We start from the raw sequence: 12,003 nt of genomic DNA on the forward strand, positions 1-12,003 counted from the left end.
AAAGCCAAGTTATAAAGAGGGTCAGCCCTGTAAAGGTGGGATACCATCAGGGAAGTCCAAGTTAGACAGGGGCTAGTTATCTTAAAAGCCAAGTTAAACAAGACACCATTTGGGGCTAATGGCTCAACCACATACACTCCCCATGTGAAAATTTATCAATCCTTTGGGAGGCTACTTAGCCCTAAGTGTCTCTTGTTTAACTTGGCTATTTCAATAGCTAACCCCCTTTCCTAACTTGGCTCTCATCTACAGATATCACACCTCCAAACAGCTGATCTTTTTCTGCCTAACTTATCTGTTTTTTTTTTTCTCCCTTCCACGCTGGCTAAATGTTTTTGATCAGGAGCGATATACACCACAGGAGCAGTACCACACTTCTGAGGCCACAAATAAATGCCGAATATTAGATGCAGTTGTAACTACATGGCTGAGGCCCAGCTAAAATCACCTTTATTACATTAAAGGTTTGTTCCTTTAAATTATTTACAATTGATTCAAAGAGAGTCATATAAGCATTCCTTCATTTTTTCTGTGAGACTGTGATAGGCACTGTGATATGGAAAAGACAAGGACTGATTTGGGTAGATAGTAACCCAGCAGGGTGGTTTTTTTCAGGACATATACTTTTCTAGTATGCATTAAAAAGTAATCTCTGCCATCGACATTATAAATCTTCATACTTCACATGGGTTTGTCCTGTATCTTGTTCCATCCCCAAGCTCCGAAAAATAAGCTAAAGTTTGGAACTGCCCAGTGTAAGTCACCGTCTTAAATAAAAAAATAGTAACTATCATCAGCTATTAGAGAACTTTTGAAAGTTGGACATTTTTTCTTTCCCAGAACAAGGCATAAAAAGAAAATGTTTTCATCTCTGACTGTTTTCACCCCACCCTGATAGCAATCAAGGAAACAAGTCGGCAATGTTTGATTTCTTTTTAAACTAGAATTTAAACCTACCCCATGTTTCTAAAGGCCCAAGTTACACCTAGATTTGTGCACAAAGCTCCCCAAAGCTAAGCAACAAAATTTTTAAAATTCCAATTTGAAAAGTACACAATAAGCACTCCTGTGCATTACCTGAAAGTTACACTTTACAGCTAAACCACGGTTACACCACCTGAAACTCTGAATTCATCAGGTGCAATACAGTGTATTGGTATACAGTGGATCAAAGGAGAGATGTTTGAGGAAAATCTCAGTTATGGAAGAAAGCGATGTAAATGAAGAAGGAAACAGCATTCTCCCTTTTGTGATCTTGCTTTTACACCACTCAAGCAAACTAACAGCAGGTTCAAGCCATTAACTGGGATTATCTTGAATGTGGTGTTGGGATGGCAATGTCTTCCCATCCATTGATGTCACTTAGCATTATTATTTTCACTCCAAAATAAATCAAAGACCTGATTATTCATGGACATTAAAACATTTATGGCCCAATCCCAAGATTAAATGTCATGGAATTCGGGCCAAACCTTGGTGGCACTATTACGTTCTGACAACTTAATAAAATCCTATCGTTATTTATTTGTACCAAAATGTACCTGAATTGGGTGCTGCAAGATATAAGAATTTTCCCCTGCAAAATGCTGAAGTTGGAGAGATTAGATGGGGTTTTTTGATGGATTTAATATTCTTTATTTGAGCTTTCTAATAGGCTGTGATACTCCTGTCACTAGCCAGTTGTTAATTAAGTCTTGTTGAAATACTTCTAACTAGTCTGAAGTATTACAAAACACCATCCTCTACAAAACAAGTAATTTTTTTTTTTTAAATTACCTGAAGACATTCCTAGGCTCTAGGGCATAGAAAATATTCTGGATGAAGTATGGCTGTCATATCACTTCCATTCTCTTTGCATGTTTTGAATTTCATTATGAATATAATAATTACTAGTATTTCTCATTAAGAAACAGGCTTATAAGAAAGTTTACTTTTGGGATGGGTGCTGTACTCAGGCTTGTGGGGAGCAGAAAATATTCAGAAGGAAAGACAGCAAAGAAAGCAAGCAAGAGAATTCAGCAGAGGGTCAGAAAGGGGAGGAGAACGGGCAGAGCAGAGAGCAAGGCTGAGATGAAAGGAGAGCAAAAGCCATTGGCAAGAGCAAACAAGTTCAGAGCAGTGAATTAAGGTGTCAGGAGGATGGAAAAGGTCCCCACAGCTGCTGCTATTGTTCAGTGAGTGAAGGCTCCTGCTCTGCCGAGAAAATCGGAGCTGGTGGGCCTCAATTTACACTTTTGCCCTCGGTTGGCTTCTCTGGGGAGTGTCCCAAAGGCTCCACATTTCCATAAGCTGCACATCTAAGACCCTGCTCCAGCTTCTGCTGCCTGACAGTGCGAGGGGGCAGCCCCGACACCCCTGTCCTGACACCCTGTCCCCACGTGCAGCCCTGGCGCTGGGGAGGGACGAGCCCCGAGTCCCCCTCTGCCTTTTACCCCTCTACTCCATTTATCTTTAAGAGGTAAGGAATTATTTAATTGGAAATTAACACAAAACTAATTTCTAAAAAGAACCCTACGTAACTGCTGCCATCCACATTTTCATAATAATCTGTTTACTAGAAAAATTATTCTACATGATTGCCAAAGCTTATATTTCATTTGAGTCTATTTTATTTTTATATTTTGCAGTCGTTTAATCAGTCACTACCCTATACTTTTTTTAAAAGAAGCTTAGAGCATTTTTCAGCATAGCATTTTTAATTACTACTAGTACTGATCAAATGCTTTCTGTCAAAGTTTTTTACCAAAGTTTTACATGAAAAATTCAAATTTTTGAATAATGAGAAAATGCACTGTTCTCCCACATCTTTTAGCAAAATTAAAAAAAAAAAACAACCCACACTTCTGCAAGAAGCATCTTTCATTTTTAAGAAAAAAACTAGGATTTAAGAATTGTTTTGGAGCAAGCAGGAAAATAATCCCTAGACTAAGAGATCCGACACGCAAAATTTCCCCAAATACTCAGTATGATTTTTATCTAAATTACAAGTGTTGGCATCTGTTAGCTCATCAGAATACCAGACAGTTTTGAGCAAAAACTGAGCATCGCAATGAACATGAAGAGTACCTGATTCCTCAGAGGTATAATGGAAAATGAGTAGTAGCAGAATTAGTAGAAAACGGAGGCCAATAAACCTTCTGGGGATTTATTTGAGTAAGCACATTTTAGTGAGGTTTAAATACAAGTAAACTCAAGAGCCATGTGATTCATTAACTTCAAATTTAACTGAACAGCTCTCAAATAACATGTCAAGAAATACTGAATGAGTGTTAGGTATAAGTACATGTTTCTACAGACAGAAAACTTGGAGACAACCACTTTTGCAAATTCTAATACTGTTCCAAATACATGGCTGAAAAGGAATAATATTGGGACACAGAACATTTTTATCTAGCAGACACAGAGAAATTGTAGATGTAGAGCCAAAAGGAACCAAAATAAAAAAGAAATTAAGGATGCTGTTCAGGCATGTAACTTAAAAACGAAAATAATCAAAAATGCAGACAAAAAATACATGCACCAAAATATGGAAGTAAAGTCTAAAGCCAGCTCTCATACTCACAGATTGTCAAGGGTAAACTTAAATATGTGGATGGCAGAACACTTTCTGCCACCACATTAACACTTAGTATTATGTTTACCATTAGATCCATTCAGCAACTTATTATATAAATGGACAGGTTTTAAATATATATGTACATGTATAGCATTTTAAATACATCAGAAATACATAATGGCTTTATTGAGATAAAACTCTGACGAAGCTACAGAAAAGGCCAGCTAGGATGTGATCTGACTCCACATCAGCATGTTTCTGTGTGTCACATAACCCCCTAACAATACTGTTTTATAGATGTTCTCCTTTTTTAAATCTGAACTATTCAGTATCTTTAGTTCATAAAATACAAAAAGGGGAAGAAAATACATATCCGATGCATGCAGAACTTCTATTAAAAAGAGGCCTGTTAACAATAATAAAAATAGAAGCTATAATGCCCCCCAAAGTCTCTCTTTCCATTTGTTTTAGTTTAATAGAGTGAAAACTATGTTATGCATGGAAAAGCAATAAAACCTGCTGGTGTTTGCCATTACGGAGCACCTACCACAAAGTGAACTAACTTCTGTGATTTCAGAGAAGATGCACAGTGGGGGAAAACAGCAGCAGTACACGTAGAAAAGAAATAAAACTCACATTTAAAAAGGGGGGCGGGCAGGAGAAACGGAAAGAAGTTGGCAGTTATGGGGATGTTGTACTTCGTGTTAATTATACAACATCCTCAGAGTACTCAATACTGTCACAGATTGAAGGTTTAACAAAATATATTGTTCCAGTGTCTTAAACAGAATAGCTTAATTTTAGACAAATGAGTTGAGATTCCAACACCTAAGTGTATCTCTTGATTTTCCAAAGCGCAGTTCCCTGTGACAACTGCCAGAGCCACAGGGTGCTGAGTCCTCCAGAGGAGAAGCTACTGCTACCCCGTCTCAGACTTAGCACTTAATTTTGAAAGTCATGGCTTCTCCTTTCCTTAGGAAAAAGGTTTTAACTAGGCGTGCTTGTTAAAACTTAAATTACCAGCTGCAGCAAAATAAAAGTGGTTTTTTTCAGTCAAGGAGCCATTTCAATCTTCCAGTTATTTAACCACTAAAAAAAGATCATGCCATGCCCCAGCGGCGGACAAAGTGCTGCCTATGGAGTTCTACAGCATGGCTCAAAGCTGCTATAATAATGCTTGGAACTTAGATACCACTTTTCATCTTCAAAGCAGTTTACAAACATTAACTAATTAATCCGCACAACATCCCTCAGGCCCACTTGGATCAAAAATGGGGCACTGCATGCTGGGACCTGAATCCTCCGTGGGCCCTAGCTCCAAATTAAAGATGAGCAATCTGCTCTTTTTTTTTTTTTTTTTTTTTTTTTTCTTAAATAGACTCCTGATACATTGCCAATGCAGCCCTCTGTTGGGCAACATTTGGATGCCCCCAGCTTTAATCTCTATTAAAGTATCATGCCCCAGTCTGCCTTTGTTAATTTTGGATGTCTTGGAATCTATTAAACGTGGCACAGTTTCTTGAGCTTTTAACAAAGCTTTAGCTTTGAAAATGCATCTTCTTTTGTCTTCATTCTAGCTGGCTTCCATGCAAAGATCTTTTAGATGAGATAGATACTGAGTTTTCCGTTGTTGTTGACGCATTAGCCTTAACTATTAACATATTCAGCATGATTTTCTAATATTTAACATCGCTTTTGCAGCAGCACATAACTGTTGCTCTTCACAAAGCCTAAGAGCCAGCTCCGCCTCTGATGTAAACTGGACTGCCAGTTTACAACAGCCCAGGAACTGACCCAAGAAGTTTAGCAGGGAGTTGGCTGCCACCATGACATTGTGTCAGACTGAGTCAGGAGACTGGCTGCATCCACCTCCAAATAGGAACATTAGCATTTAAAATAAATAGAATGACACTGTAAACCAGCAACATGAAAATAAGCATCTGCAAAAGGATCTTGGGGGATGACATCAACAGACAAAAGAGTGTCTGCTCCCAGTGTGAAACCAACACCAAAACAGCAGTGGAATGCTCTTAAACTAATTATTGCATTGCTGGACTTGGGAATGGAAAATACTACAAAAAGGTAGTACATTGAAGCACTGTTACGGAGCATGAAAGGATTCATAGTCTATCTTGGAAAGTAAAGCCATTTGTGTTCCCCTACTGAATGAAGATACCAGCTTTCTGGTAAAAAGCCTAAACTAAAATAGTACCTAAACGATTCTGGGTGGAAAATACTTGACCAAACCTCAAATATGTTAGAACTTCAGCATCTGCACACAAATCCAAATCTCCCTCTTCTTTGCACAGGTTTAAATGTATAATTAAATCCACTGACTTAGTTGGTGGTTTTCCAAAACAAAGTGGATGTTGGATTGGACTCTGGCTGTAAAGATTTATATCTATATGCATTCATATTTTGATTTCAAGTTTCCTCAAATGTCTGGGGAACGGTGACATTTAATTAAGGAACTAAGGGAGGGCTGTTTGTTTGGGCTCCTATCATTAAGCATTTGAAACTTCACTGTACCTGTAGTGTCGGGAAATCTCTTCTTCCACCTGGGTGGTAAAGTCACATTTGGTACATGAGTGTTCTTTGTTCTCCTTGAGCGTCAGCGGCCCCTCTGCCCCTGGCAGGGCGTTTGTTTCTGGTTTGACATCAGACGCTTGGGCTTCATGTGCATTCTCATAGTGGAGCAGGAGAACATCCACGTCGGGAGTGGAGAATGAGCACTGATGGCACTGGTGTTTGACTCTAGAGCTTCCTGTCACCCCTGGAGACAGGTGCAAAAGCAAGAGAGCACAGTGGGAACAATTACTTTTTCTGCAAGCAAATGGATAAGTAATTTCTCCAAGGTGCTTTTCTGGGCTGCAGAGGCCTCGGGGACAGAACTGACAGTGCTTAATGGTACATTTATGAATGTTGTGTAGCTGCTGATAGTGACGGAGAAGTGGGCCCACCACTATTACATCTGGACCATGGCTCTTTGAGTACCTAAAGTCACAGAACTGACAGTTGTAGCTTGTCACCATGCTGTCCTCTGCTCCTTTGCTAGTCAAGTCTTTCTTTTTTGCCACACTCGCACCCTTTTCTGTCTTTGTCACTAACTCCCCATCTGCATTTTTGGCTAGATCATTCTGGTTAATGACAGATCCCCTAGAAAGCTTATCATTCAGATCTGGGTGAAGGCTTCCTGCCTGGCTTCCCCCATGCTGTTTGCTGTAATGTTCTAATAGTTTCAATGAGCTGGACGATTCACAGCTGAAACTGCAAAATTTACACCAGTAGTAACTGGTTGTATCGGTACCATTTTGTCTAGAGGAATCTATTGGCTTGATGGGCACCGAGTATCCAACTGGTGTATCATCTCCTGCTTTTACAGTGATTCTGTCTTGCCACTTCCCCAAGTCTCCAGAATCACATGGTCGAAGAGTAGGACTGGATTTATTGGAGTTTTTCTCTGAAGTTTTACCAGAATCAGAGGAGGGAAGGGCTGCTTTCATTTTGTTTGGGTGAGTCTGTAAGAAGTGTTGCTCTAGTTCAGTGGAGGAGTTGCCCATGTAGGTGAAATTGCAGAATTTGCAGCGGAAGTACTTGGTGTTGCCTTGGCAATCTGGAGTTTTCCGCCCAATTCCAATAAAGGTTCCACCTAAAGTAACCTGTGAATAAAGAATAAGCTCATTTTAGCTCCACTGTATATTTATTCAAATAGCAAGGAAGGAAAAAAAAAGAAAGAAAGAGCAATTCATTCATAAGCCTCTTTCATCAACCATCACCACCATTTTCATTTGTACTAATGTAGTGAGATATCATACACATACCCTCATGTATTTAGCATTTGTTGCTGAAGATTTTGAAATGTTTCACATAGCTGAATATATATTCCAGATGAATAATAAATGTATTTTTGGGGGAAACTGAGGCACACATACTCAACGTGATCTTAACTCAGCATTCCCTGATACAACTACTCCTTCCTTCCCTGAATCGCTAAATCATGGCATTGATAGTACATCCAATAATCAGTTCCCATACCCCTGAAACTTTGACAGGAAACTTTGCTGGCAGTCTATACCAGGTATGGAACAAAAGAACAGGTCCTCAGTCTTTTTCTTTCAATACACTTACATGTTTTAATCATATCCACGCTTAACAGTCCAATGCTTTCTAAATATGAGCAAACAAAAATTAAATTTGAAATAATGAATTCAGTTTGCTGGGTCAGACTATGACCGATTCTTATAAAGACCATTCCCACAGGAGTATCCAGTAACCGCCAGGATGCCTTTTAACACAGCCATAGTGGCTGATGTCTAAAATGAAAGGCGGTTTTCTCAAAGATTACTCAGTGCAGACATTCTCCAAGGAAATCTTCTGTTCCTCTCATGTGCAGACCTCAATTTAGTAAAACAAGGATGGAAAAACTACAGTAGAAAAATGGCATGTGGCAAAGAAACCCACCACACCCAAGCCCATGACATCACTAATTAAAAAAAAAAAAAAGAAAAGGTATGTCTACTTAACCGTTCTCATGATCTCTGAGCAAAATGGTCTGCAGGAAGGAAACAAGGCTTCCAGGGCTTATGATATTAAACCCTGTGTTCTCATAGCAGGCAGGCCTGCCCTTCCCAGGAGTGCACCACACCTGCCCATGACATCAGGGGAGATTTGCTGCTCCTGTACAACTGGTTTGAAGGCCAAAGAAAGAATTTCCTGACAAAAATGTCACCATTGCTCTACCTCTTTGCCTGAACAGTGTACAGCATCCAGAAGATAATTCCTCCTTACACCCAAAATCCAGACATCTACTCCTCTGCCACCATCCAGCCTACACCACTACACCAAGGACATGGGTGGAAGCTTCCGTGTGCCGTGTTCTCCATTTTTACACCCAAGAGATCCCTTACAGGGAATATAAAATTTCCACACAGGGTCTGATTTCCATTCTCCCAACCAGTAAGTGTATTACTACATTTCTGCAGGATTCAGTTGTAATGCATTAGGCAAATGGTGTAATTATTTTTCTTCTACTCAACAGCTGTGCCACAAAGAAAGCATGTGATCACTGCTCATTCAGTATCCCACCATACAGAAAGACTCAGACATACAGAAAGCATGAAATGTAAACATTTTTAAATGCATATAATATAAATGCCTTTTAGCCATTTAGCTCAGAGAATGAGATGCTATCCTTTGTATCCCATCAGAATTGAACATGTACAGTGAGTCAATGAGTTGCTAAACCATGATATAGTGAGCTGCTGCTATTCAGCCTCCAATTCTTTTTTTTTTTTTTAAAGAAAGTACAATTTCCATGTGCTGGTTAAAACTTTTTCTTAAATAAACTGAAAATTGCTTTCTGTTTGTTTAGGAAACATATCTCATTAGGCAATGGTGAATCAGGCAGGCAAATAGCTAGGACTTAACAGTAAAAACATTTTCACTTAAACTGGGGCCCCAAGTTCTGGTATCAAGTTATGAATTTGGTTTTTAAGAGGTTCTTTGGAAGAGGGATGTTTTAACAGATCTTCTGTACTGCTGAAGATATCTCATTTTATTCATTTTATTGTGAAGAACTGGAGACAAAGCCATGCTGAGCCTGATCCACTGACACGGTGGGATTTGGGATGCTCCATAGTATCATCTGGCACTTCAGGTCTCCATCCACTGCGTTACTTCAGTGTTCAAAGTCTCAATGGTGTTGAAAGACAACTTAAAGAAAGCACTGATGGAATAACGGTAAACAGAAAATAACAGCAGCTCATTGTGTGATTACATAAGTTGCAAGGTGATCTGGTTTTGCTCATTTAATTAGATACTTATGTTTGTTCTATGCATGCACGGAAAACTGGCCAAAATGCTTTACCTTAAGTGGCTCTAATGAGTAAATGCATCCATTACTCTCAACTGTGCACTCACAGATAACAAACCTATTTTGCAGACCCTCTGTAGAAACTGCGAGTGACAATATTCCCAGCTGCTGTTCATTGCTAATTACTTTTATTTCTGAACACTGGAAAAACACACTATTTGTACGAGCATTTTATACAATGGACTGTAAATCACATCATTTCTGTAACTTGTGCTAAACCTGCTTAGTGGCCAACATAGCAAATTTGTGTCCCATGCTGATATATCCTTCTATGCATCACAAGAGAATAAAATAGAACCAAGTATTCTCACACTATTTGTGTTAACCTCTTGCAATGATGGGGGACGCACAATCTTTACAGCACCGGAATGTAACTGATTAGCAGCTATTGGGTTGGCATTTCCCTGACTACCCTGACACAATTCAAAATAATGTGTCCTATTAGGAGAGCATGTACGTGAAAGGTAACACAGGGTCATCTTAATGTTATTACACTCAAAAGCCATTTTTCACACATAACAAAATATACTGAAATACTCCTTGGGGGTCATCAGGTAAAGAGAACTGAAGAAACTGGCTTCCATGCAAAAAGGCTGGGAGAAGCACTTGAAGTGACAGTATAAACTGAAGCTGTTTCAGCTTTCAGCCAGCCAAATTTGGAAGAAGCCTACACATTTGCAGAACTGTTTGGATTCATGCACTCTGCTCAAGTCTTGGCTTGACTTTCAGATTTTTCAGTTACATATCATATCTCTATGTACAGGCACTAAACTCCTTCACTGGGTATGTAATTGTTCTTAACCTCCTGCTCTCTCTGACCTGCCTCAGAAAGAGGAAAAATAAAGGAGAAAGAGAAGGAGAAAGGAGGAAAAAAAGAAAAAATATATATATATACACACACACCCCCTAGAAATCAATATCCACAATTCTATGTGGTATCAGAAATGATAGCTTCTTTCATTTATTCCCATTTCATTCTGATCCCAGCAGAACCTAGTCCCCTGCTTTGCCTTGACTGTTATATTCTCTTATGTAGACCCTCCTCCCCAACATAAAGAAGAACAAACTAAACGAACGCAATGCTAAAATCCTGCAATTCTGTTACAGCAGTGGAGTGCAAAGTGCCAGCTGACATAACTAGTGTCAGCCACACAAGTATAGGTACAGCTTGCACTGGAAATGTAAGAGCACCTATAGATCAACAGTTCCCTCAATAAGCACAGAAGACAATTAATCTTCATAATTCTCTTTTTAAAGGGAACCTAACATACAAGGCATCTGTTTGGACTGTGGAAACCTGATTTAGTTCTTTCTTTCACTGTCACTTGCTTGTGAGACCTTGGGATTATCACTTACTCCTGCAGCACCTCAGTTATGGCATAGTTGGTATTATTATGCTGTATAGAGGAAGATGACTATTAGAATGGGTTCTCCATTATTGCACTTGAGATGGTTGCACTGACAGTCTTCAAAAATTGCTCTTCAAAGCCATGACTCAGTCTGGGATTAAATTGAAATATGTTTCACAGTAAGACTCCCTGAAACTCAAAACTCTTAATCATTAAATTCATTCATTAATGGGGAAAATTATCAAAATCTAGAAGACTGGGAAAGAATTTACCACAAAGAATGAAGTTCATGTGCTAATACAACTAAGCTCTCTTCATATACCACGCACATTTCTGAAAATAGCCAGAAAGAGGAGAAAAGATAACACAATAATTGACAAGGTTTCAAGTTGTACCTTCTAAAGCACGTTGGCAAGTACTTCAACAAAGCTGTGCAATTGCACTGTATGTTTCCAACAGATATGCCTATATTACCTTAATTAGTGAGACCAAAACCAATGATTTCATGTAATAGATGGACTTCTACAAGGAGAGATACTTTCAGTACTTTCAGTAAATATCAAAGTGTCTTCGATATTTAATCTGCCCTTGATCCAAATGCTACCCTACTCTCTCTTTTTCAAAGTTCAATCATGAATTTTTTTACACTGAAGCAGTTTACAAATACTGCTTACAGAAATTGAAAAAAATTACCAAGGAAGACAGCTCCTGTAATCATGCATTTAATGAAGACAATTCCACCAGCAGAAACAAGTGGCCTATATCCACGTAAGAGATTCAACCACAAGGCTTACATGCATAGGGTAAAGCTGTCTTTGACCCCTGGCTTCTTCTGCAACCACTGATTAGAAGCTAGACCAACCATCTGCATTGGAACATCAAACGTTAATAAATCTCCCTTTTTTTGATTACCTGGGTTACATCTTTGGCTAATCAGGAGGTGAAAGGCTCCAGATCCCTTACCAATCTCCTGAGCCATCCAGTCTGCCTTTGCCAATTACTCTTAATCTTCTAATCCTAAAATATTTTCTAATGCTCTTGTTTATTCATTTGCTTTGTGCAATATAGCATCCAGAACATTTTAACCATCCCACATTTATGAAGTTCTTCATGTCGTACAGGCCAGAACAGATTCCTGGCTTTCATGCAAGTTTGTGTAACACCACCCAGTTCTCTAACCTCCACTATGGATAATTCACTCCCTCTCACTCACTCTCTCTCTGCAT

The 12,003-nt window shown here is 39.1% G+C and overlaps 1 protein-coding gene across 4 annotated transcripts in view; it reads right to left on the minus strand.

Annotated features, from left to right (window-relative positions):
- The window catches only part of TRPS1 (transcriptional repressor GATA binding 1), a 222,415-nt gene that overhangs the window by 159,711 nt on the left and 50,701 nt on the right, over positions 1–12,003 (minus strand). For 3 of the 4 annotated variants that reach the window (XM_075085637.1, XM_075085634.1, XM_075085635.1), the window contains exon 4: positions 6,086–7,215. In XM_075085637.1, coding sequence (XP_074941738.1) covers positions 6,086–7,215 — 1,130 coding nt within the window. The remainder of the gene's footprint in view (positions 1–6,085; positions 7,216–12,003) is intronic. The other variant, XM_075085638.1, reaches the window with a different exon arrangement.

Source organism: Phalacrocorax aristotelis, chromosome 2 (assembly GCF_949628215.1).
Source record: "Phalacrocorax aristotelis chromosome 2, bGulAri2.1, whole genome shotgun sequence".
Lineage (NCBI taxonomy): Eukaryota > Metazoa > Chordata > Aves > Suliformes > Phalacrocoracidae > Phalacrocorax > Phalacrocorax aristotelis.